Genomic DNA, 27,604 nt, shown 5'->3' on the forward strand with positions numbered 1-27,604 from the left:
TCTAATATACGTACCGTTACTGAATTAGACCTACATTTAAAGATGTTACTAAAACTCTCAACTCTCGTTTAGTTGCCCTAAGCACCAATAATGCCTAATGTGGTGAAAATATCGTATGCACATGAATGTGTTAACAAATAATAATTTCACTGTACAAGGTTTTACACAAGTATTCAATGCAGTATTCATAAAATAACTCTCCTCCTTAACTAAATTATATTCATACCGAAATTCGTGGCTATTTTCATCTGATACGTAGTAACCTTCTGAGTTTGGGATATTACTCGGAACGGGAATCACTTAAGGAGAAACTTCAATAACTTTTCAATAGCTTGTGTGTGGCCTTACTAATTCCCTATCGACATGTTCACTTCGGAGGAGGGATTGTGCCGTGGGCTGTTACTATCAAATATCTTGGAGTATTACTGGATCGTGGGCTGACCTTTACCCCCCACATAAAGGATAGAGTCAATAAAGGGTAAGGCAGCCAATCGAGTGTTATTTCCGCTGTTCTGCAGGGACTCTAAACTGTCTCTAAGAGAATAAACTCCTGCTGTACAAGGTAGTGGTCAGGCCCATGTTACTTTATGCTTGTCCCTCTTGGAGTCTGACATGTCGATCCAATAACCGCCTTGCTGCCAATCATACAAAATAAATTTTCTCAGGCTTGTGACAACTTCCCCCCCGCTACAGACCGTATTATAGACTTACACCAACATGGACTATGTAGAACACTATATCAAGTACCTCGCTACTGGTTTCTTCAGTAAGTGTGAATCAAGTCACAACCAGCTATGCAGGCAAATAGGGGACTATAGTTTGGACACGGTGCACAGAAGAGTTAAGGACTCCCAGAGGTAGAACTTTCCTTAGAGGCTGAGGGTTTTTCTGTGTTTTTTTCCCCTCATTACTTACTTTTATAATTTTTTTATTTTGTAACAATTTATGTAATTAGCTGGAGGTTATAGTATTTATACTGGAACTCCGATGAACATATGTATATACTTTCAGCTATTAAATAAAATCTTTCTTTCTACTAATTCCCACTCCTAAAAAGCATTTTTAAAAAAATAAAAATAGCTCCTGGAGACAGAATAAAAATTTTCTATCTACAGTCTTTGTAACAAAACAAAATAAATATTTTTTTTGTTTCTTTTCCAGGTAAATGAAATAAAGGCTGACTCTTGTCTGTTGAACAAAGGACCAACCATTTGTTCTGGAATGCAAGAAATTAATTGAACTCAAAAAGTGAATCATTTATTTTATTACCATATGTATGTATATATTAACATTTTTTTATGTAATGGTACAAACAAAATTCTAGTTTAATTATATAATTAAGAAAAATAACAAATATTTTTCACCAAAAAATCAAAACAAAGAAGAAATTCACATTTTTTCTATGAAAAAAAATTTTACAAGTAGTAATTTAAAAAAAAGAAACGAAACTTATTTTATTGTGACTGACTTACTGTAATATTACTATTATTATATTTTTGTTACGTTAAGTTTTAAGATTCGGATAAAACTGGGCTTTTTGTTATTACTATTATTCCATATAATGGGATTTTTTAAATGTTTTAATTTTAATTGTGCTATAATTTGTTTATAAAGAATTAAAAATTTAAAAAAGGGACCCGAATTATTAGCACACTAAATGATTATATCAAAAAATACCAAATTTAAATTCTTGAGTTCCTTTTCTCCATTTTAAATGTTACCATAAAGATGATTTAAACTCCTCTATATGTTTATTTTTTTATTTTTTTTGAAAAATAAATATATATTGTATATTTTTGGTATAGATTTTTAAAAAAATGTTTTAATGTGTAAAAATTCTATTAGAAAATATAATTTAGAATTTAAAATACCAATTTTGTATAGATATTTGTTTGTATTATTTTTGTTGAAAAAGGAAAAAAAAAGTATAAATGTATTTGACTTATAAATAAATGTAAGTGAAGACCAAATGTGCTAACATACAGACAAGAACTTGGTTTAAATAACATTCAATATTGTTATTAAGTGAACATGACTATATCTCTTGTCACAATTTTTTCGTACAGAAATAAGTTTCAAACGAAATTGATAGAAGTATGTTAAGTACTGTCGGTACATGTGCTAGAATCGAACAATATATTGGAACGATAGTTATGAGGAAAGTTTAACATCTCTATACCCACCCTAAGAAATTCTGGAAATATGTTACAAATAAAAGTGGATCAAGTTTTTAGATTCCAAAAAAAAACCTTATTACCACCAGGTATCATCAAAATGAAATAAATTTTTATTTTTATTCTGAGTTTTTAGTGGCGTGGATGTGTACACAGTGAGACAGACTCACGGAAAAATTAGTAAAAACACTTAGGGATAACCCAAAACGGATTTCTTTTGAGTACTAAAAATCGAAAGTTTGCTAATTTACAATACTCACTTACTTTTTGTTTTTCTACTACAGTATTTGTAAAAAAAATTCACTTAAAACAATTTTTCCTTCTAATATGTACTCTTTTCTAAACTTTCAGTTATGCTTAAGGTTCGTTCAACTTTCACGTAAAACCTTCACTGGGAGCATTTTGGGTACAGACTGTTATAGGGAGCACTCAAAAGAGTCACTATTTGTGAATCCTGCATTAGCACTTGGCTGATTATTTTGTAAGTTCTGAAGCAATAATACATAAAAATATAATTTCTTAATTTTTATGCAGTAATATTGAACACATCAATAAGTATGATGCTTAACATTGTATTTCATTAATGTTAAAAATGTTTTCCATTTCTTCCAACATATTACATTAATTTATTTCGTCAAAGGTGGACCCAGAATTGATCAACTTGTATTCCCCTACATCGTTTGATGATGACCCAATTTCGGAGATATATGCAACAAAAAAAAAAATACAACTAGTTTTGTTGCATCATTCTTCAATCATGATGTCATTGCCGATGATGAAAGCTTAGCTGTAGTGTTCATCATATAGAGAGGGAAAATAGGTATTAAATCTTTGAAGTAGGCCCAACAGGGAAGAAGGGTCTTCCAATGGATTGAGGAGTTATGTTCGCCCTGCGTGAATCTATCAGGGCTTTTCTGTTGAATTTCCTTCTCCACACAAAGGTGTTTACAATACAGTAAAGCTTAATCGGTCATGATTCTTCCCCCTCACCGTACTGCCAACAAAAACCTTTATTCATTTATTTTTCCTATAAAGCTCCATAGGTGTGGAGCCCAATTTGGATATCTATCTTGCTGTAAATACAAATACAGATTAATTAGTATATTATATTTCTGTGAAAGTTCGATACTGACAGCTGTGGAATATGGCGTCCATATCTCCCATATAGTGTCCTTTTCTCCAGCCACGGGTACGAAACATTACTATTTTACGGAGTCTTCCATGAAATTCGATAGACTGAGCCTTCTTCCTGAGTTAGAGCTGCAGTTTGTTGTTAGGGCTTCTTAACTTTTGCTGCTACCCATTTACTCCTGTTGCAACCTTACGTTTTTTTTTCTCACTTTGGTCTTTATAATTTTGTCCCATGTCTTAGGACAGGAAAGGCTGAATACTTCTATTTGGCAATTAAAGCGCTTGAACTTTTTCTTCAAAGGTAGTCTTAAACAATTACTTATCGAAGACTCTCTCTCTGCTCACCAAAAAAGCATAAATTCTATCCCAACTGGCCAGTCAATGCAATGCTATCTCAGTTGATTTTCCTACAATATAATTTGTATTCATAGCACATGGTTTCTGAAAGAGCTTTCAGAAATGTGCCTAACGGTCAGAGTGATCTTTACGATACAGATATAAATAAAGAGTTTCTTCATCCAAACATCAGATATTTCGGAATGATTCTGATTAAAACTTTTTGCCAAAATGTACCCATCATCCCCTGAAGTAAACAGAGATCATCTCCATTGAAACTGACAACTTAAATGGTAAGAAACTTTGTTGGCCAGTCCCCGTTCTTTAAAATATCTAGATCGTCCCAGCAGTGACGAGTCAATAGTTCTCAGCTTCCCTACAGCTACCGTACGAACTTCTCCTTAATATGGATTTCAAACAATAATCGCAATGGTCATTACATCCAAATGATTCGCCAGAATATTCTAGTGTTCACTGAAAACCTTTAAAGGATTTTCTAATTTTTCTCAATAATATGAAAATAGACTTCTTTTTTTTTAATTCAAGGCGTGTAAATCAGAGGTCGTTAGCGCTTGGAGCTATTTTCAGTACCTCAGGTCAGGTTCTCTCGTTACAGTTAACACTGTCGCTAGATTCAAACCCAGGATCTTAGTATCATAATCCAGTACACAAAAAATAGTATTAGAAACTTTAAAAAAAATGCTTAATTGACATACATTACATTAGATACGTTTTTTTAGGTAGAGGAAATTAAAAATACAGTATTCAACAAAATTTATATCAAAAGATAAAATTGTATTACCACAAATTCTCACTGGGGTAAATTAATTTCATTTTGACACAATGAAAGACCAAATTAATAAAATAAATTACATTTAATTCGTACACATATATACAAAAATCTTCCTTAATTTTTTTATTGCTAAATACTGAAATATAAGTAATAGCTTTTTCTTTATAAACTAAAAAACAAAATTAATAATTTCTTATATTTTTTCCTATAAAAATTAATTTTGGACATACAATACACACATAACTAACAAGATTTTTAAGATCACGCTTTCTGTGAATTCGAAGATCATTAATCAAAATCGATAATTCATCATTTTAAAAATAAAAATTAAATGTAATAGCTATTCGATTAGTTCTAGAGAATCGCCTATAAGTATAAACTGAAAAAAAGTAAGTATGTATTCCATTTCTGCCCGGCAAATAACGTATGTCTTATACAATATATTTAAGTTTTCTTTTTTCTAATGTATTTAACTCTAATTTGCTGAGTACAGGTCTTGTAAAGCTCGTTGAAAAACCTTTTTGGCATTAATATAAGGGTGCATAACAAATTTGACTCCGTTACAATGAATTACGAGTAGAGTATGCTACGTGAGGATGTGTGATCCGTGTGGAGATTATTAAGGTTACCATCAGGCTTTGTCTTCCATTAGAAAAACGGACAAAAGAAACAAAAAAAATTAATATTCCACTCAACACTCTAAACCAAACATTCAACCCCAAAACTGTATGATTGAGGGCAAAAAAATGAAAAATAAAAACAAAAGAAATATATTCAAGGTGATAAGCATTCGTCAAACATCTAAATAGACACGAATAACTCGAAATTTTAAAACAAATTGTTAAAATTCATTTCAAGGAGGCAGACGCAATAGGGGCCATTAATGTAACCACAACTGAGTAAGAAGCAACCGCATTGATCATTCATCTCACGGTACCTTTCTTTTTTATCATCGAAGGGCACTTGATGTACGTATAAGGAGGTCGTGCTTCCAAGACCTGCACTAAACAAAACTAAAAACTGGCAAATGTTCAACAATATTCGATTGAACTTAAGAGCTGCACAATATAAGCAGGCATTGACAATTATTTGGTAAGAACTTTATCAAAAATTATTATTTTGTTATTTTTTGGTACTATTTGTTCAATCAAAATCGCAAAGATAATCACAAGCTTTTACCCGAACTGTTAATGTCAATTAAGTTTTTTCTTAATGCTAAGGTACAAAAAAGCAATCCTAGTATTCTACTTAATTATTGCTAATAATTTAAGTAGAGGAATTAAAAAGCAGATAAATAATTATGAGTTATTGCAAAACAAAACAAAAAATCGAATAGCTTTAAAATGCATTTTAATTTTGTTGCAATAAGGTATTTCTTTAAATGCAAATAAATTAATTACAAAATTAAGATTCTACAGTATGGGAAAGAACAAGCCATGATATGACCAAATAAAACAAAAATATTGGATATACTGCTAATGCTTTCCTACCAGGAGGTTGACTGTCACCAAGGAACACCATGCTAGCTGAAAATTGGGTTGATCCCAAAACAAAACAAAAATGGTGTTATATTTGTACAGAGTTTAATTTTCTTTGTGTTAGAAAACAATTGAAAAAAAAAAACTATAAAAACAATTTATTTTTAATTTTACACTTACCAAAGGTAGCCCAAGCAAATCCCAGCATTGTAACTACAAATCTGAGCGCAAACAATACATTAGTTTGTTGCATGATCAATATTAGTCTGCAGACGACCAACGCTAATACAGTCGGAAGAAGGCAATATCCAAGTACGCATACACTTTGAAAGAAGGATCTGTATCAGAAAAATAAAGGTATAAAAACCAAATATGATTTCAACTAACACACAACTTTCAACTACAGTTTTTATAACTGTGTCACAATTTTTGGATTTCCTATAAATACGTAAGGGTAACAAGTACATTTAACACCACATAAATATTACGATCACTCAAAAAGACCACTTATAAAAACTGTTTTTATACTCAGGATATCCGGAGAAAATAGGATACTTTCGAAATACTTTTCTCATCAGTAATAGTTAGAGGACTGGCACTGAAATATTATCCATCATAGACGATACGCCGGGGGAAAAAATAAGAGAAAAAAATGAATAATTTTAAAAAGTAAATTGTGGTTTAAGTAACTTACATGTTACCACCTAGAAGTTTACAATTTATTGTAACTACAATTGCACCTAACCAAACGATCACAAATACTTCAGCAAATTCTGGACCACCGTCGTTTGTGCCAGCAGATTCTCTACCTTGTAGTACCCTATTCAAAGAATTATTTTATTAAATTTTAACAATCTAAGTAATATCTCAGTATATGAATTCATTCACTGATATGTTCTTACTTACATGGCCATGAACGTACACAACAGAAGAGGTCCCCATAAGTCCCCTATTTAACAAAAAAACAATGAAGAAAAATAAATAATCTTATTTCTAAATTACAAAAACAATATGCATTGTGTAATTCAGATTAATGTTAATTCTGGGCCAACCCTAGCATTCGTGAAGTCCAGAACAAAACTAGATCCAGGGTCAATACAAATTATCCTTCATTTTTTTCTAATTTGCGCTTTCCTAGTACTGTTCAATAATACTTAAATGTACGTATACATGACAACGTTCTTTCAAAACCTCGGAGAACGGCAAGACATACAACTTCAACAACAACAATAAAAAGAATGCTGTAATATTAGGCAAAAAAATAATGACTCGCTACTGATTGTTAACAACTCACTAAATATTGTAAATAGATTGCTTCTCAGGAGGTCTCGGGTGACCTCTTTTTCTTCAATCCTACAGCACCGTTCCAACACTTGCTCTAACCATCTCCTGAGCCATTCTTTATCCGCGATTAATTATTGATTAATATAAACAACATTCATTTATGTAAATGTAATTAGAATTGTAAAAAATACAGTTTTTCTAAAATTTACATTTTCTTAATAGGTTAAAACTTTAATGTTAATGTGGAATGTCATAACCAGCACAGAATCCAATGCTAGGAATTACAAGTAATTTATGTTTTGGTTAAATTTTACATACACTTATTAGAAAAAATATTTTCTTTGTCAAAAAAATGTGAAATGAGAATTCAGTCAGGGAGGTCATTAAGTTAGGAGTACTTCTAAAGCAAAGCATTAGTATACTCACATTCTTTAAGTAATGCCTTTTTCTCCGTAGGATACAGCACGTGCTTAAATTTTGTTCCAACTGCTTTTAAATCTCTTTTCTAAAAAATACAAAATATAGCCATTTAAAACTAGAAGGTTCTAAAAATTATTTATTAAGAAACAGTTACTTACAATAGTATCACTTATAGGTTCATCAAGTGTGTTAAATTCTAACGGACCGTTGTTTACATTTTGTGGCAGGGAACCGCTTAAAGTTCCATCCAATCCTCCTAAATCATTTCCTTCATCGTACATCTACCAAATAATGAAAGAAATACAACTTCAAGTAAAAGGTACAAAACAGATGAATCAAGTATGGAACTTACCTCCAAACGTCCGTCATCTTTTCGTTCCATAATGAATAACTTTACTTAACAAAAAAAATTAATTATTAACTACACAGAAGTAACTAACTTACATTATCACCACTGTCTATGGTAAATATGATAACGCCGTTAGCAGATAATTTACAATGAAACCTCTTCGTACAGTTTACAACGACCGATGAAAGTGAAGTGTGTAGAGAATTCTCTTGTGTAACAATCGATGTGTCTGAACATAATCGTTCATTACCTAGTTGTACTAAGCGAATGTAACAATTTTAGCTTTTTCATAATCTTTTCAAACCTGCATAAGGTAATGTCTCGAATATTTCTCAAAGTTTATTGTCTAACTTTTATAATTTGAAATTCTATTTTGAATATTCATTTTTTTGAAACATTGAGGTATCATAATCGATTCACTACGAATTTTATTTTGACTACATCTAGTATCGTGGATCAGTGTAACTTATAGCTAGCCACGAAAGATTAACTTTGTAAGCATCTATTATTAATCTAGAAAAAGTGATGAGTCTATTCAAAATATCAACAAAAGTATTCTCATAATTAGTTGACCTGAGTCTAGATTAAGACATATTTAAAGAGCTTGAATCCTCTATATAGGTTTTGTGCTCATTAGATGCATCCGAAGAGTGAGATATGATAATTGGACCTACTTCATGTTATTGTGTCCCAAATTTCAATTTTAGTTTTCAAAAACATGTTTTATTGGTTCAGCTACTTCGAAATGTTCTGAAATGCCGTCAACAGAAATTCTTAGGAAATAGAAATGCACATATGTAAGTTGCTGTCAACTGATGTTACCACAATTAATAAGTAAGTGTTGTAGAAATAAAATCTACCCTATATAAAATTCTAGTATTGCTTGTTTTAGAAAGCTAGAGTCATACTTATTAAGATGATAAACGTATTAGTGACTGTAAAATAAAGCGCATCTAATATCCTCTTTTTTGACTTTTTTTGGTTAGAATGATACTAAGGCGTGATGCAAAATTCCTTTTGCTACACTTGTTCTTATTGCCGAAAACACAGCTTTAACTTCAACTAAAAAGACCTGCCATCGACTTATTAGAAGACCAACTTTAAATATATACATAAATATTTGCAATATAGGTTTATAGGAAATAGTAGAAGCGCAATAAAAAGGAAACAATTCATTTCGCAATTTCACTTTATTATTATAAAGAGTATAATACATGAAATACAAAATACAAATACAATTTTTAATATAAATTTTTCTTTGTTCTGAATGGCCGACTGTTAGATTACGTCTAGCTTAATAACGGTTGCTAGGGTATAGTAGATATAAAATTCCGTTTTCTCTATTTTTTTATTTTCTTTCTCACCCTGGGCGGACATAGTTACGATCGGGCCTTGAAACTGTGCTGGATCTTTGACTTTATATTTCTTGTATTAGTTCTTTCCGAAAATTGAAGTGTTTCTCTTCCGTCCACCAAAGCCTGACTGAAAAAAAACACAAACATTACATTTAGCCTCACTTATTCTCGATATTGCGTTCTTCAAGGGACACCTTAAAACTACAAAGTAGAAATTAAAAACTATATCCACACTAACAAGGAACAATATAAAGGGTGCTTCAAAAATTGTTCGAATTATTCAAACACGGGAGTGGGGAAGAATTGTGGCAAATTGAGTTGATTTTTATCCATTTCTGCATTCCATTCAAATTTAGTACTATGCTGTTTTGAGGTTTAAGGAGCTGATTGTTCTACAGGTAGTGTTATTATTATTTATTACATCTAAGACATTTTATAAAAAACTGAAAAAGTTTTAAATATGTTAAATAATAAAATATGTAATAATCATGAGGCTGTTAATATTGGCTTCTTATGTGATTATATTAAATTTCTTAAACTTCATTCAAAACTTGGTCAAACTGTCCATTAGTACAAGTAGTAAAATATGACAATTTTTTTTAAAATAATATTAAACTAAATACTAAACTCAGCACATCTACTTATGTACAGATATAAATGCATTAGTATATTAATAGTAAATAGTATATCGATTGTAAATAGTATATCGATTATTGTTATGGCATTGGTGGTAACAGTTTTGGAACTTTTAGTAATACTTTTCTAATTTTGACAGTAAGTTGAGCGTCTTGCGTCTTACCCATGAATTGTGGATTGATTGTTGAATTATTGATAATTAATCTTGGATCATCCATGACCTATTGGTTGCTGACTGGTGGAAAAATATTAATTTTAAAGCCAACCGGAATGCTACACACCCTATTCTAAAATACTGTAATCTGATTGGCTGTCATATTGTCCAATTCGGTGCAAGCCAGCAGAACAGGATTGTAAGCAAAGCTCCTACCGTATTATGTTACCCGGATAGAAATAGTCAATTTTACCCACTTTTTGTGCACTTTTAAACATCGAATTTTGGGTTTTTCCTTTTATTTCCTTTATTTTCGAGTTAATAGAAGTCTAATTAACCATATATTACTACAAAATACTTAATAATAAAAAATATATAGTTTGTAATTAAAATTAAGATGATTAAAAGGGATAGGTATTCAAATAAACGGTCTTTTAAGCTTGTATTGTACAACTTTATTGTTTAAAATACAGTTTAGACACTATTCTTATGTTTACTTCATGCATTTATTACATTGTGCTTTGATTTTAAGGTATTACAGCTAAAATAAATATGTATTAATTACCTATCAACTAGCAGGCTCTTCTTAGTTGTTAAGTTGGTCCATTTCCTTACATATACGGCAAGAAAAGAAAATTAAAATTGTTGTTTCGCCGGCTAAAACGTAAAATAGTAATAGAAAGTTATATTGTATGTGGATATTAAAATGGCAATTTGAAAACATTTATACAATTCTTAAATTGATGAACTAGCTTATTTATAACATTTAATAACCATTGAGATGAAGGAATTAGCCTAAAACATTAGTTTTAGTACAATAATATAACAAATAAACAGCAGTTTACTCCTTTTATATCAAAATTGATTCAGGCTGACACCTATTCGTCCTATTGGTTGCTGACTGGTGGAAAAATATTAATTTTAAAGCCAACCGGAATGCTACATACCCTGTTCTAAAATACTGTAATCTGATTGGCTGTCATATCGTCCAATTCGGTGCAAGCCAGCAGAACAGGATTGTAAGCAAAGCTCCTACCGTATTATGTTACCCGGATAGAAATAGTCAATTTTACCCACTTTTTGTGCACTTTTAAACATCGAATTTTGAGTTTTTCCTTTTATTTCCTTTATTTTCGAGTTAATAGAAGTCTAATTAACCATATATTACTACAAAATACATAATAATAAAAAATATATAGTTTGTAATTAAAATTAAAATGATTAAAAGGGATAGGTATTCAAATAAACGGTCTTTTAAGCTTGTATTGTACAACTTTATTGTTTAAAATACAGTTTAGATACTATTCTTATGTTAACTTCATGCATTTATTACATTGTGCTTTGATTTTAAGGTATTACAGCCAGAAAAAGTAAGTACTAATGACGTATTAAACAAAGCACAGGTAGTTTTGAGTGGCTAAGTTAGTTCATTTCCTTATATATACACAAATAAACGGCTTTTAAGATCGTATTTTACTGCAATATTGCATAAAATACACTTTAGCCACTATTCTTAAGTTTAAATCATGTATTTATTACATTGTTCTTTGACAATAAGTTATTACAGCTAAAATAAATATGTATTAATGACCTATCAACTAGCAGGCTCTTCTTAGTTGTTAAGTTGGTCCATTTCCTTACATATACGGCAAGAAAAGAAAATTAAAATTGTTTCGCCGGCTAAAACGTAAAATAGTAATAGAAAGTTATATTTTTTTTTTTTTTTTTTTTTTTTTTTTGGCGCATCAACAGCTGAGGTCATTAGCGCCCGGAGCTTTTTCCAGTGCACTGCCGGCCTCCGGACAGTGTTCTCTCGTTACAGACAACACTGTCCCTCACCGGACAGTGAGCTGTAAGGAGCTCCTAGGAAGAGAAAATCTAAGGGTCAGCTGCTGGATTCGAACCCGGGACCTCCGCGTGGGAGTCCAGTATGCTAACCTCATAGCTAATCCCTTCCCTAGAAAGTTATATTGTATGTGGATATTAAAATGGCAATTTGAAAACATTTATACAATTCTTAAATTGATGAACTAGCTTATTTATAACATTTAACAACCATTGAGATGAAGGAATTAGCCTAAAACATTAGTTTTAGTACAATAATATAACAAATAAACAGCAGTTTACTCCTTTTATATCAAAATTGATTCAGGGTGACACCTATTCGTCCTATTGGTTGCTGACTGGTGGAAAAATATTAATTTTAAAGCCAACCGGAATGCTACACACCCTATTCTAAAATACTGTAATCTGATTGGCTGTCATATTGTCCAATTCGGTGCAAGCCAGCAGAACAGGATTGTAAGCAAAGCTCCTACCGTATTATGTTACCCGGATAGAAATAGTCAATTTTACCCACTTTTTGTGCACTTTTAAACATCGAATTCTGAGTTTTTCCTTTTATTTCCTTTATTTTCGAGTTAATAGAAGTCTAATTAACCATATATTACTACAAAATACTTAATAATAAAAAATATATAGTTTGTAATTAAAATTAAGATGATTAAAAGGGATAGGTATTCAAATAAACGGTCTTTTAAGCTTGTATTGTACAACTTTATTGTTTAAAATACAGTTTAGACACTATTCTTATGTTTACTTCATGCATTTATTACATTGTGCTTTGATTTTAAGGTATTACAGCTAAAATAAATATGTATTAATTACCTATCAACTAGCAGGCTCTTCTTAGTTGTTAAGTTGGTCCATTTCCTTACATATACGGCAAGAAAAGAAAATTAAAATTGTTGTTTCGCCGGCTAAAACGTAAAATAGTAATAGAAAGTTATATTGTATGTGGATATTAAAATGGCAATTTGAAAACATTTATACAATTCTTAAATTGATGAACTAGCTTATTTATAACATTTAATAACCATTGAGATGAAGGAATTAGCCTAAAACATTAGTTTTAGTACAATAATATAACAAATAAACAGCAGTTTACTCCTTTTATATCAAAATTGATTCAGGCTGACACCTATTCGTCCTATTGGTTGCTGACTGGTGGAAAAATATTAATTTTAAAGCCAACCGGAATGCTACATACCCTGTTCTAAAATACTGTAATCTGATTGGCTGTCATATCGTCCAATTCGGTGCAAGCCAGCAGAACAGGATTGTAAGCAAAGCTCCTACCGTATTATGTTACCCGGATAGAAATAGTCAATTTTACCCACTTTTTGTGCACTTTTAAACATCGAATTTTGAGTTTTTCCTTTTATTTCCTTTATTTTCGAGTTAATAGAAGTCTAATTAACCATATATTACTACAAAATACATAATAATAAAAAATATATAGTTTGTAATTAAAATTAAAATGATTAAAAGGGATAGGTATTCAAATAAACGGTCTTTTAAGCTTGTATTGTACAACTTTATTGTTTAAAATACAGTTTAGATACTATTCTTATGTTAACTTCATGCATTTATTACATTGTGCTTTGATTTTAAGGTATTACAGCCAGAAAAAGTAAGTACTAATGACGTATTAAACAAAGCACAGGTAGTTTTGAGTGGCTAAGTTAGTTCATTTCCTTATATATACACAAATAAACGGCTTTTAAGATCGTATTTTACTGCAATATTGCATAAAATACACTTTAGCCACTATTCTTAAGTTTAAATCATGTATTTATTACATTGTTCTTTGACAATAAGTTATTACAGCTAAAATAAATATGTATTAATGACCTATCAACTAGCAGGCTCTTCTTAGTTGTTAAGTTGGTCCATTTCCTTACATATACGGCAAGAAAAGAAAATTAAAATTGTTTCGCCGGCTAAAACGTAAAATAGTAATAGAAAGTTATATTTTTTTTTTTTTTTTTTTTTTTTTTTTGGCGCATCAACAGCTGAGGTCATTAGCGCCCGGAGCTTTTTCCAGTGCACTGCCGGCCTCCGGACAGTGTTCTCTCGTTACAGACAACACTGTCCCTCACCGGACAGTGAGCTGTAAGGAGCTCCTAGGAAGAGAAAATCTAAGGGTCAGCTGCTGGATTCGAACCCGGGACCTCCGCGTGGGAGTCCAGTATGCTAACCTCATAGCTAATCCCTTCCCTAGAAAGTTATATTGTATGTGGATATTAAAATGGCAATTTGAAAACATTTATACAATTCTTAAATTGATGAACTAGCTTATTTATAACATTTAACAACCATTGAGATGAAGGAATTAGCCTAAAACATTAGTTTTAGTACAATAATATAACAAATAAACAGCAGTTTACTCCTTTTATATCAAAATTGATTCAGGGTGACACCTATTCGTCCTATTGGTTGCTGACTGGTGGAAAAATATTAATTTTAAAGCCAACCGGAATGCTACACACCCTATTCTAAAATACTGTAATCTGATTGGCTGTCATATTGTCCAATTCGGTGCAAGCCAGCAGAACAGGATTGTAAGCAAAGCTCCTACCGTATTATGTTACCCGGATAGAAATAGTCAATTTTACCCACTTTTTGTGCACTTTTAAACATCGAATTCTGAGTTTTTCCTTTTATTTCCTTTATTTTCGAGTTAATAGAAGTCTAATTAACCATATATTACTACAAAATACTTAATAATAAAAAATATATAGTTTGTAATTAAAATTAAGATGATTAAAAGGGATAGGTATTCAAATAAACGGTCTTTTAAGCTTGTATTGTACAACTTTATTGTTTAAAATACAGTTTAGACACTATTCTTATGTTTACTTCATGCATTTATTACATTGTGCTTTGATTTTAAGGTATTACAGCTAAAATAAATATGTATTAATGACCTATCAACTAGCAGGCTCTTCTTAGTTGTTAAGTTGGTCCATTTCCTTACATATACGGCAAGAAAAGAAAATTAAAATTGTTGTTTCGCCGGCTAAAACGTAAAATAGTAATAGAAAGTTATATTGTATGTGGATATTAAAATGGCAATTTGAAAACATTTATACAATTCTTAAATTGATGAACTAGCTTATTTATAACATTTAATAACCATTGAGATGAAGGAATTAGCCTAAAACATTAGTTTTAGTACAATAATATAACAAATAAACAGCAGTTTACTCCTTTTATATCAAAATTGATTCAGGGTGACACCTATTCGTCCTATTGGTTGCTGACTGGTGGAAAAATATTAATTTTAAAGCCAACCGGAATGCTACACACCCTATTCTAAAATACTGTAATCTGATTGGCTGTCATATTGTCCAATTCGGTGCAAGCCAGCAGAACAGGATTGTAAGCAAAGCTCTTACCGTATTATGTTACCCGGATAGAAATAGTCAATTTTACCCACTTTTTGTGCACTTTTAAACATCGAATTCTGAGTTTTTCCTTTTATTTCCTTTATTTTCGAGTTAATAGAAGTCTAATTAACCATATATTACTACAAAATACTTAATAATAAAAAATATATAGTTTGTAATTAAAATTAAGATGATTAAAAGGGATAGGTATTCAAATAAACGGTCTTTTAAGCTTGTATTGTACAACTTTATTGTTTAAAATACACTTTAGCCACTATTCTTAAGTTTAAATCATGTATTTATTACATTGTGCTTTGATTTTAAGGTATTACAGCTAAAATAAATATGTATTAATGACCTATCAACTAGCAGGCTCTTCTTAGTTGTTAAGTTGGTCCATTTCCTTACATATACGGCAAGAAAAGAAAATTAAAATTGTTTCGCCGGCTAAAACGTAAAATAGTAATAGAAAGTTATATTGTATGTGGATATTAAAATGGCAATTTGAAAACATTTATACAATTCTTAAATTGATGAACTAGCTTATTTATAACATTTAATAACCATTGAGATGAAGGAATTAGCCTAAAACATTAGTTTTAGTACAATAATATAACAAATAAACAGCAGTTTACTCCTTTTATATCAAAATTGATTCAGGCTGACACCTATTCGTCCTATTGGTTGCTGACTGGTGGAAAAATATTAATTTTAAAGCCAACCGGAATGCTACATACCCTGTTCTAAAATACTGTAATCTGATTGGCTGTCATATTGTCCAATTCGGTGCAAGCCAGCAGAACAGGATTGTAAGCAAAGCTCCTACCGTATTATGTTACCCGGATAGAAATAGTCAATTTTACCCACTTTTTGTGCACTTTTAAACATCGAATTTTGAGTTTTTCCTTTTATTTCCTTTATTTTCGAGTTAATAGAAGTCTAATTAACCATATATTACTACAAAATACTTAATAATAAAAAATATATAGTTTGTAATTAAAATTAAGATGATTAAAAGGGATAGGAATTCAAATAAACGGTCTTTTAAGCTTGTATTGTACAACTTTATTGTTTAAAATACTGTTTAGACACTATTCTTATGTTTACTTCATGCATTTATTACATTGTGCTTTGATTTTAAGGTATTACAGCTAAAATAAATATGTATTAATGACCTATCAACTAGCAGGCTCTTCTTAGTTGTTAAGTTGGTCCATTTCCTTACATATACGGCAAGAAAAGAAAATTAAAATTGTTGTTTCGCCGGCTAAAACGTAAAATAGTAATAGAAAGTTATATTGTATGTGGATATTAAAATGGCAATTTGAAAACATTTATACAATTCTTAAATTGATGAACTAGCTTATTTATAACATTTAATAACCATTGAGATGAAGGAATTAGCCTAAAACATTAGTTTTAGTACAATAATATAACAAATAAACAGCAGTTTACTCCTTTTATATCAAAATTGATTCAGGCTGACACCTATTCGTCCTATTGGTTGCTGACTGGTGGAAAAATATTAATTTTAAAGCCAACCGGAATGCTACATACCCTGTTCTAAAATACTGTAATCTGATTGGCTGTCATATTGTCCAATTCGGTGCAAGCCAGCAGAACAGGATTGTAAGCAAAGCTCCTACCGTATTATGTTACCCGGATAGAAATAGTCAATTTTACCCACTTTTTGTGCACTTTTAAACATCGAATTTTGAGTTTTTCCTTTTATTTCCTTTATTTTCGAGTTAATAGAAGTCTAATTAACCATATATTACTACAAAATACATAATAATAAAAAATATATAGTTTGTAATTAAAATTAAAATGATTAAAAGGGATAGGTATTCAAATAAACGGTCTTTTAAGCTTGTATTGTACAACTTTATTGTTTAAAATACAGTTTAGATACTATTCTTATGTTAACTTCATGCATTTATTACATTGTGCTTTGATTTTAAGGTATTACAGCCAGAAAAAGTAAGTACTAATGACGTATTAAACAACGCACAGGTAGTTTTGAGTGGCTAAGTTAGTTCATTTCCTTATATATACACAAATAAACGGCTTTTAAGATCGTATTTTACTGCAATATTGCATAAAATACACTTTAGCCACTATTCTTAAGTTTAAATCATGTATTTATTACATTGTTCTTTGACAATAAGTTATTACAGCTAAAATAAATATGTATTAATGACCTATCAACTAGCAGGCTCTTCTTAGTTGTTAAGTTGGTCCATTTCCTTACATATACGGCAAGAAAAGAAAATTAAAATTGTTTCGCCGGCTAAAACGTAAAATAGTAATAGAAAGTTATATTGTATGTGGATATTAAAATGGCAATTTGAAAACATTTATACAATTCTTAAATTGATGAACTAGCTTATTTATAACATTTAACAACCATTGAGATGAAGGAATTAGCCTAAAACATTAGTTTTAGTACAATAATATAACAAATAAACAGCAGTTTACTCCTTTTATATCAAAATTCATTCAGGCTGACACCTATTCGTCCTATTGGTTGCTGACTGGTGGAAAAATATTAATTTTAAAGCCAACCGGAATGCTACACACCCTGTTCTAAAATACTGTAATCTGATTGGCTGTCATATTGTCCAATTCGGTGCAAGCCAGCAGAACAGGATTGTAAGCAAAGCTCCTACCGTATTATGTTACCCGGATAGAAATAGTCAATTTTACCCACTTTTTGTGCACTTTTAAACATCGAATTTTGAGTTTTTCCTTTTATTTCCTTTATTTTCGAGTTAATAGAAGTCTAATTAACCATATATTACTACAAAATACATAATAATAAAAAATATATAGTTTGTAATTAAAATTAAAATGATTAAAAGGGATAGGTATTCAAATAAACGGTCTTTTAAGCTTGTATTGTACAACTTTATTGTTTAAAGTACAGTTTAGACACTATTCTTATGTTTACTTCATGCATTTATTACATTGTGCTTTGATTTTAAGGTATTACAGCCAGAAAAAGTAAGTGCTAATGACGTATTAACAACGCACAGGTAGTTTTGAGTGGCTAAGTTGGTTCATTATCTTACATATACACAAATAAACGGACTTTTAAGATCGTATTTTACTACAATATTGCATAAAATACACTTTAGCCACTATTCTTAAGTTTAAATCATGTATTTATTACATTGTTCTTTGACAATAAGTTATTACAGCTAAAATAAATATGTATTAATGACCTATCAACTAGCAGGCTCTTCTTAGTTGTTAAGTTGGTCCATTTCCTTACATATACGGCAAGAAAAGAAAATTAAAATTGTTGTTTCGCCGGCTAAAACGTAAAATAGTAATAGAAAGTTATATTGTATGTGGATATTAAAATGGCAATTTGAAAACATTTATACAATTCTTAAATTGATGAACTAGCTTATTTATAACATTTAATAAACATTGAGATGAAACAAATAGCCTAAAACCTTTGTTTTAGTACAATAATATAACAAATAAACAGCAGTTTACTCCTTGTATATCAAAACTCATTCAGTCTGACACCTATTCATCCTATTGGTTGCTGACTGGTGGAAAAATATAAGTTTTAAAGCCGACCGGAATGCTACACACCCCATTCTAAAATACTGTAATATGGTTTATAATTAAAATAAAAATTCTTACGAGGGAATGGTGTAGAAATAAACAGTCTTTCATGTTTGTATTGTACAACTTTATTGATAAAAATACAATTTAGATACTATTCTTGTTTGATTCATGTATTTATTACATTGTGCTTTGATTATAAGTTATTACAGCTACAATAGGGTGAATTGTCGAACTGAACACATCGATACCTTCTTCCGCTCTTAAGTCTTAATCAGAAATTTTTTCAGGAAATAAATGAACACTTCATTAAAACGTTTTCTTTATTCTGTTAACATAATACATTTTAATTCTGTTAATCAATTATAAATTGGTATACCAATAAATATACTTTTTTTAATGATTTTTTTTTATCCTGCTCCTAAATTATACATTTTTAGTCATTGATTTATAACAAACGTTTTTTGACTGTTCACATTTGATGTTTTCCTTACGTCTTTTTCTTTTTAACTTTATTTTATTAACAGTGGTAATCCCGGTATTGGGTTTTTTCAACCTAAAAATCATTATTCAATGAAAATAGTTAATCTTGAATAAAAAACGTTCTATTCTATTAAGATACTAGGAATAAAAATCAATCGTTTTTAGAGATACATTTTTACCTTAAAGGAATGAAAGGAATAAATTTAAAAAAATGAAAATAACTACGTTGTAAATTTACTTAGTTAAAGTTAGTGTTATAGCCATAAATTTAAAGATTGGCTTTTTTAGTTTGTTACCATCAAAATAAACTAGTTTTCATTTAATTTCCATGCAAAAAAAAATCAATTTTGTTCCGAATTATTCAATTTCAATCTAAACGCTATAGACATATAAAATGTATACCACTGGAAAATATTATTCTCCAAAATTAAAATAAAGCATTGATTTAAATAAATTTTTATGAACGTAAACTTTTTTTTTTTTGAAAAAGGTTTAATCTGGTTGTGGACTGCTCTTGTTAGATTGAAAACGCTACAGCATTCGTCAATATTTCAATCAACTTTTACAAAAATTAAAACATTATTCACATTAAAGGAAAATATTTGGGAAAAAAGTTTTAGTCTATGTTATACTTATAATGTATGAAATAATAGTTAAGACTACCTGAAGAACAGTCCGTCGTGACAGGCACAGAATGGTAAGTACATTTCCTTTTCTTCTTTAAACTCCAGAATAGACTCAATGTGCATCACCAATAATATTATAGGCGTTCAGTTGGATTTAAAGAAGAGCCACAGAGGTAACCATTTCCTGATGAAAGCTTAGCAGCTACCTGGCAAATTGTTTGTTGGAAAGCACTGGATTCACATAGGGAGCTCTTGACTGCAGTATTTCAGCAGCTATTGAACTACAAAATATAATTAAACTTATAGTTCTTACTTTATGGTACTTTAATATACTTTTAATTAAACTAACTAAATAAGCAAATTCTAAAAAATATTGCTATAGATAATACAGGGTGACCAGAGTTATGTGCTCCACCCACTATTTTTTTTAAACGGCGGGAATAACTTGCTTCAAGAGGATTCAAGATGATGAATAGGAAATTATTCCTCCCCAAAAAATTTTACTCATAAAGAAAGAAATATTCATCTATCAAGAATTGAATATCAAGCTTTTAAAGTATTATCTTATAATTTTACAAAAAGAAATAGCTTTAGACTTAAATCTTTTACTCACTGGCTGGAGCATTCCTTATCTTCTAACTACTCTTGCAAAATTCAGGTTCAAAGAAAATGTGTTGGTGAAAGTAGAACTGATCCAAAACATTGTACATTCTAAGAGATTGTCGATACATCCAGTGTAGATCAGTGATCTACTGCAGACATTTACTTCATAATATTGAGTAAACCCGTTTTAGTGTGGAAACAGAGAGTTATAACAGAATATTCTTGGAAACATTTAAAAAGTTGAAATGCTTGTTCCAGCATTTTGACACCACATAATAAATCTGCACTCATACAAACCAGACCAATTTTATTCCTGCAACCAAATGAGAACACTATAACACGAATTAGAATAATATCTTAAATCGTAAACTAAACGAAAAACTATCAATTTCTCAACAGTCTATTAAACAAAAGAATTATTATCAAAAATATTCTTCATAAATGTCTACGTTTATTTATTACTCTCAACCTAAAAATAACAACTAACGAGATATAGATAATTTAACAAACTTACGATTCCTCCCAGTATATGCAGATGTAAAGTTAAGGGATATCTCCATTAACTCATCAGCAGTAAGAACAGGTGTCACAGGAGACCCTTGGAGACCATTAAGTCAGGACAGAAAAACACACCAACCTTACAATAACAAAATAAAAATATCATCAATAACGTAAACCTAGAAAATGACCTTAGTTCAAACATTCGCCACGAGGTAGCACTAAACATCCATATAGTATTTATACCCCAGTAAAAACAGTTTTTCTTCAGTACGATTTCAGTAATGCAGGAGAGTAGATCGCTTTGTCGCTCGTCTCTCCAAACCTCTCTATCATCAAACTTGAAGGTATCATACACAATGTATGCACCAGTCTAGTCTAACAACTTTATCATAAATTGTATCTAAGTAACTATTAAAAATATACCAACTCCTTTTATCTCAATACCCAAAATAATAGTAAGTTAGTTCAAATATTTGCTACGAGGTAGCACTAAACCTCCATATATTTATACACCTGTGAAAACTGCTTTTCTTCAGTACGATTTCAGTAATGCAAGATAGTAGACGCTTTGTCGCTCGTCTCTCCAAACGAACCTACCTAGTGCTACATCTCTATCATCAAACTTGAAGGTATCACACACAATGTATGCGTCTAACATCTTTTTCATACATTGTACAAAAGTAACCATTAAAAATATATGCTCCACCCTCCCTCCCTGCAAACTTCACTTACTTATATAGCCAGGATGTACTATTGCACACTCGACAAGGAAGATTCTTTTTTGCATTATTCTCCAAAGAAAACAATTTATTTCAGCTCACTTCCGGTATCATTAATTAACACTTTCCTAATACCATCTAAATGCTATAATGCCTTTTTTAAAAAACACAAAGTAAAAGAGTAATTAAAAGAAACAAAGAAAATTATTAACTAATCAACTTTAGTTCATGCTGCCTCTCCCAGGAAGCGGCGCAATCACTGTTTGTACTAGTATTTTTCAAAAACCATTCGCCTTTTAATGGTAAGTTAGTTCAAATATTCGCCACGAGGTAGCACTAAACCTCCATATATTTATACCCCAGTAAAAACTGTTTTTCTTCAGTACGATTTCAGTTATGCAGGAGGGTAGATCGCTTTGTCGCTCGTCTCTCCAAACGAACCTAATCTAGTGCTACAATTTATTTCAGCTCACTTCCGGTATCATTAATTAACACTTACCTAATACCATCTAAATGCTATAATGCCTTTTTTAAAAAACACAAAGTAAAAGAGTAATTAAAAGAAACAAAGAAAATTATTAGCTAATCAACTTTAGTTTATGCAGCCTCTCCCAGGATGCGGTGTCAATCACTGTTGGTACTAGTATTTTTCAAAAACCATTCGCCTTTTACCTAAATGGTAAGTTAGTTCAAATATTCGCCACGAGGTAGCAAGCACTAAACATCCATATTTTTATATACCTGTGAAAACTATTTTTCTTCAGTACGATTTCAGCTATGCAGGAGAGTAGACGCTTTGTCGCTCGTCTCTCCAAACGAACCTAACTAATCTAGTGCTACAACTCTATCATCAAACTTGAAGGTATCACCACACACAATGTGATGCGTCTAACATCTTTTTCATACATTGTACAAAAGTAACCATCAAAAATATATAAAAATATATGCCCCACCCTCCCTCCCTGCAAACTTCACTTACTTATATAGCCAGGATGTACTGTTGCACACTCGACAAGGAAGATTCTTTTTTGCATTATTCTCCAATGAAAAACAATTTATTTCAGCTCACTTCCGGTATCATTAATTAACACTTACCTAATACCATCTAAATGCCATAATGCCTTTTTTAAAAAACACAAAGTAAAAGAGTAATTAAAAGAAACAAAGAAAATTATTAACTAATCAACTTTAGTTCATGCTGCCTCTCCCAGGTAGCGGGGCAATCACTGTTTGCACTAGGATTTTTCAAAAACCATTCTCCTTTTACTCTAGTGGATCTAATGATCTAGTGGAGCGTTTAATAAAAATCTCTTAAACAGTTCAAACATAAATAAAAAATGCTCAACATTCACATTTTTATAAAAAAAAAACAGAAATAATTAAAATACAAAAGAGTTAGTAAAATGTTTTAAGATTATTCTAATTACCTCAGTCCTGATCAAAACCAATCATAATTAGAACGATAGAAATAAAGTTTCAATCAGACTCTAACCATTTCGATGGTTTATTCAATTTGGTTTGAATATCATTTTTACAAAAAAAGAAATTATTTAGAGAACTCTCAAGATACATGAAGAGCTTACAACTTTCAGGTATAAATAAATTCATAATTTACCTTATTATTGCTTATCAGTGGAAGTAACAAGGTGCATGTTAAAGGGATGTTGAATTAGGTAACAAAGGGTGGAAAGGACAGACCTTTCACGGAACTGTCAATTCTCGTAGACTTCGCTGTAGTTTAAAGATTCCGTTGAAGAAGACAAATAAAAATTAGTTTTGAGTTTATGTTCTTGATTTAATTGCAAAAAAGTATAACTAAGTACGGGGACAATACTCAGCTTAAACGAATGCAACAGTTTTTATTTGTATTTCACAAAAGTATAAGTTACTAATATTATTTGTTTATAGTCTACTTAGAGTACAGATTTGAATAAAGCCGTAATGTAATTACTCTAAGAAAAGTAATTATTTCATTAAAAGTAAGTAAATTGAATAAAGAAGTGTTAGACAAAGAAGATTTAATACTTACTATAGTATTAAAGTAAGTCAATCTTTGCTAGATGTCAGCCGACTTTTTTGTTAGTACCAAATCTGAGATAAACACTTCTAATACCGATATCTAAAGTTAAATGCATTGCCTTAACTACATAAAAAAAAGAAATTTGACTATACCTTGTAACAAGTTGCTTTCGTTAACTGAAAAGTGATTTCTTTTTTCTTTCTAATATACTATTCTTTGTTACAAAAAATAAGTTTAAGATTAAACAGTTAAAGAAGAAAGTGAACACAACTACATTGCCACTCGAAAAAAAACGATTTATCATCCCAATTTAACTGAAAGGCTTCGGGCAAAACAGAAAACACGAAAAGTGAGGTTATCTTTAGATTTACCATGTAACTTTCTTTTACAACTGCCACGAGTACATATGTGCATAATAAATCCAACATTTAGTTTAATAGACAATAACAATCTAGGCCAGGATTCCCTCCTTTTTGTTTTTTAAACCGGAGATACCGGGTTCACATCCAGCTGCTGGCCATTACATTTTTCATTAAGAAATGTGTTGTCTGTAACGAGAGAACACTTTTTAGAGACAGTGTTCTGGAAAAAGCTCCGGATGCCAAGGAACTCAGATATTACCGTGCCTTAAATTAAATAATAATAATACCTAATTTACTTTGAAGTTCAAATGAAATAAAAAAGTATTCTTCGACTTTTGGTCGTAGTATATTTTCCTTACAAATTACAAGACAAAAGTACAAACATTTCAGTCAAAACTCCTGTCGACAGATAGCTGACGCTCCTTTCTACGGTGACTAACCTCACTCTTCACACCGACCTCAACATTCCCTTCATAGACCAACTCGCCAATACTAAATACTAAAAATTCCATTCTGCTCTCTCGACTAGCTCTAATCCTCTTGTACTGTCTCTCGCTTCCTCTGAAATCCCTAATACTCCTCGCCGACTGAATCGCCAATGGCCCCGCAACTACCTTGTAGTCTGAAGGCCTAAACGCTATTATTCTCCTATCTCTCCTCTCTCCTATAGAGAGTGCTACCGCACCAGTTCATCACTCTCTCCATATTTACTATTGTATACCATGTACACAGATTGTAAATTACAAAATAAATAAAATGAAATTAAATTAAAAAAAAAATTCTTCGACTTGAATAATTTGTTTAACAGCTAGAATCCAGCATAATTTGTACTGAGTATAGTTATCATTAAAACAAACATAAGTATCCTCTGAAACAGACGTTTAAAGTAAAATTAAGATATTAAGTACAATTAAGGTATTAATTACACTTTTTTATAATTAGCTTTTAAATCATCCGGATTCCTTTGGTGTTCTACAATACAATAACGTTTCTATTGAAACAGGAAAAATTTTTACTTTCCAAGATACAATTTTTGAATGTTGGGTACCTTGAAAGTAAATGAATGACTAACTTATTTTAAAATAAAAAAAAAATCTGATATTTTTTTATTAATTCGAGATCCAAAGATTACTGCATACCTTAATAATTAAACCATAATATTCTAACAAATGGTAATAATTAAAGTTCGAACAACTGCACATTGAGAAGAGGAGACACGCCAGCAGACGCCATTTCTTCAGGAACCAGAGGCAGAAGAAGCAGGAGTACTTATTAATAGCTTTTGAAAAAAATAATCGTGAGTCCCTTCATCAATAGATTTATCTGGAGTGGCGTAGAACAGTGAATCTGTATAGTGTTTACGATAGGGAGAAAGCTTGGAAGAATATTATTATTTCATTTTATTTGTTTTATAGGTTATAAACCTGTAACAAAAGGAGTTGGTTTTATCCTTAACAACAATGAATACAACTTGGTACAAAAAATACAAACGAAATAATAAGAATCTAACATACAACTAAATTCAAACTTTACTCATTCAACAGAAATGACCGTAACATTAGTATATTTTTAACATATTTGTACACGTTGTGAATGTTTGATTGAGAATAATCATTCGCTAATATTTCCATTTCTCTCGCTAAATTGTTGTTATCAAGGTTTAAACTTTGCCTATAAATGCTATATGCAGGACATTCTAAAAACAAATGAGCGATATTTTCACGCTGACCTCCATTACAAACCATACAAAATTTATTTGAATCTATTGTATATATAATATTTTTGACAGTAAACTTCAGTACATAAGGTCCTGACATTCTGAATTGAAAGAATAATTTAATAATATGAAATGATAATTTGTTATTAAGATATGGTTGTATTATTTGTTTATTAAGATAAGAGTTTTTAGTAAAAGTAAGAAAACTAGAATTTATCATTTTGTCATAGTCCATGGAAATTAAACTTTCTTTATACTTCTCTAACAGCGTGCGAACATGGGACTTATCTTTTATAAAGGATACCAAATCGTTTACATTTTCTAGATTTACGAGTACATTCAGCAATAAATTTGACAGTTGCGAATACCAATTATACTTTAGTTTATTATTAGATTTATCGTTAAATAAAACTAACTGAGAAAGACACAATTTAGAATAGTTCTGAGTATTAAGGTTTACAATTTTTAACAACAGATTAAGAGCAGATTTAACTATAGCATAATGAATCTTTAACCGTCCAGTCTCCAAACGAACAAGATAACCTGGTGTGTTACGAGGAATTTGGAATAGTCTTTTATAAAAATTTAATTGCACCCTTTCCAAGTCCTCTAAATGCCTGAGTGCCCATACCGGTGAACAATATATCAATGTATTTCTCACCAGAGAGTCAAACAGATACACCTGGGAATCCCACGATTTGCATTTACCTCTACATAATATTTGCATTACTACACTGGTTACTGCGTTACACTTACAAATAAACGCCTGAGAAGTTTGATTGTACAAAGCAGATTTAAAAAATGGTATACCAAGATATGTAAACCGATTTACCAATTCTATTTTAGTATTATTATAATAAAACTGTCTATGTCTGGCCGGACTTCTACCTTTACCAAACTTTAATATTTTCGATTTATTTACATTCACAACAAGCCTATTAATAGAACAATATTCCTCTAAAATCTTAATTTTTTGTTGTAAGTCAGTGAAACTATCACCAAAAATTACCAAATCATCTGCGTATGATAACAATATTACATCCGATTGGTTATTTATTCTAATTCCACCAACGTTCTTTTCTCTGAAAAAAGTCTCAATATCCACCAAATATAAGTTGAAAAGCATCGGACTTAATATCTCGCCCTGTATGACACCTCTGGAAAGGACCATCTCTCCAGTTCTGAACGTATTGCCCCTTATGCTTACCCTCATATTTTCATAAAGACACTGCATTATTCTAAACATTTTCCCATATAAGCCTATGGAACGTAATTTTTTCCAAAGTAGATCGTGAGGTATGGAGTCAAAAGCCTTTTCAAAATCAATAAAAAGACAGTAGAATTGCTTATTTTTTATTCCAAAGTGAATTTGTATAACTGAATTTAATATAAAAATGTTGTCAATACAACCCCTATTTTTCCTAAAGCCACTTTGGCTCTGTGGGATAATATTGTAAATTTGATCCAACTCTTCCAATCTAAATAAAATTACTTGTGTGAAAATTTTTGTAATACAATTAACTAAACCTATTGATCTATAATTATCCGGCAAATTTCTATCTCCTTTTTTAAATAGCATATATAAAATAGTATGTTGCCAATCATCTGGCAGTTGTTCGGCTTCTAAGATTTTATTAAAAAATACCTCAATAT

General features: G+C 30.6%; 2 protein-coding genes and 2 long non-coding RNA genes across 12 annotated transcripts in view; 2 read left to right on the plus strand and 2 right to left on the minus strand.

Moving 5' to 3' along the window:
* The window catches only part of LOC141451748 (secretin receptor-like), a 169,691-nt gene extending 167,387 nt beyond the window's left edge, over window positions 1–2,304 (plus strand). For all 8 annotated transcript variants that reach the window (XM_074123381.1, XM_074123379.1, XM_074123383.1 and 5 more), the window contains one exon: window positions 1,162–2,304. In XM_074123381.1, the coding sequence (XP_073979482.1) occupies window positions 1,162–1,239 (78 nt within the window). In that variant the 3' untranslated portion in view covers window positions 1,240–2,304. The remainder of the gene's footprint in view (window positions 1–1,161) is intronic.
* A 3,458-nt stretch (window positions 2,305–5,762) lies between these two features.
* LOC141451761 (protein YIPF6) lies at window positions 5,763–8,207 on the minus strand. 2 transcript variants are annotated; one of them, XM_074123411.1, is made up of 7 exons: window positions 8,061–8,207; window positions 7,775–7,897; window positions 7,623–7,701; window positions 6,819–6,861; window positions 6,607–6,732; window positions 6,093–6,250; window positions 5,763–5,960 (listed from the first exon to the last, which is right to left on the minus strand). In XM_074123411.1, the coding sequence occupies exons 2-7, from the start codon at window positions 7,895–7,897 to the stop codon at window positions 5,839–5,841; spliced, it is 651 nt and encodes a 216-aa protein (XP_073979512.1). In that variant the 5' UTR covers window positions 8,061–8,207; the 3' UTR covers window positions 5,763–5,838. The 2 variants fall into 2 exon arrangements, with proteins under 2 accessions (XP_073979512.1, XP_073979510.1); XM_074123409.1 differs by having other exon boundaries at window positions 7,969–8,145.
* Window positions 8,208–8,346: 139 nt separating this feature from the next.
* Window positions 8,347–17,901, plus strand: LOC141451766 (uncharacterized). Its single transcript, XR_012457094.1, has 3 exons — window positions 8,347–8,799; window positions 8,952–17,303; window positions 17,510–17,901. It is a non-coding gene; the product is annotated as an uncharacterized lncRNA (long non-coding RNA).
* A 1,328-nt stretch (window positions 17,902–19,229) lies between these two features.
* LOC141451765 (uncharacterized) lies at window positions 19,230–21,322 on the minus strand. The gene is made up of 4 exons (XR_012457093.1): window positions 21,147–21,322; window positions 20,643–20,945; window positions 20,067–20,310; window positions 19,230–19,476 (listed from the first exon to the last, which is right to left on the minus strand). It is a non-coding gene; the product is annotated as an uncharacterized lncRNA (long non-coding RNA).
* Between the last annotated feature and the right edge of the window lie 6,282 nt (window positions 21,323–27,604).

This window comes from Rhodnius prolixus, unplaced genomic scaffold (assembly GCF_049639745.1).
Source record: "Rhodnius prolixus isolate KJV_2025 unplaced genomic scaffold, Rpr scaffold_14, whole genome shotgun sequence".
Lineage (NCBI taxonomy): Eukaryota > Metazoa > Arthropoda > Insecta > Hemiptera > Reduviidae > Rhodnius > Rhodnius prolixus.

What these genes read in the sequence shown, in the direction of transcription:
- LOC141451761 (XM_074123409.1), bottom strand. Translation starts at nt 7,998, where the DNA reads ATGGAACGAAAAGATGACGGACGTTTGGAG. An exon ending in AAGATGACGGACGTTTGGAG is followed by an intron (nt 7,898 to 7,968) that starts GTAAGTTCCATA and finishes ATTATTTGGTAG; the next exon opens with ATGTACGATGAAGGAAATGA. An exon ending in AACCTATAAGTGATACTATT is followed by an intron (nt 7,702 to 7,774) that starts GTAAGTAACTGT and finishes TGTATTTTTTAG; the next exon opens with AAAAGAGATTTAAAAGCAGT.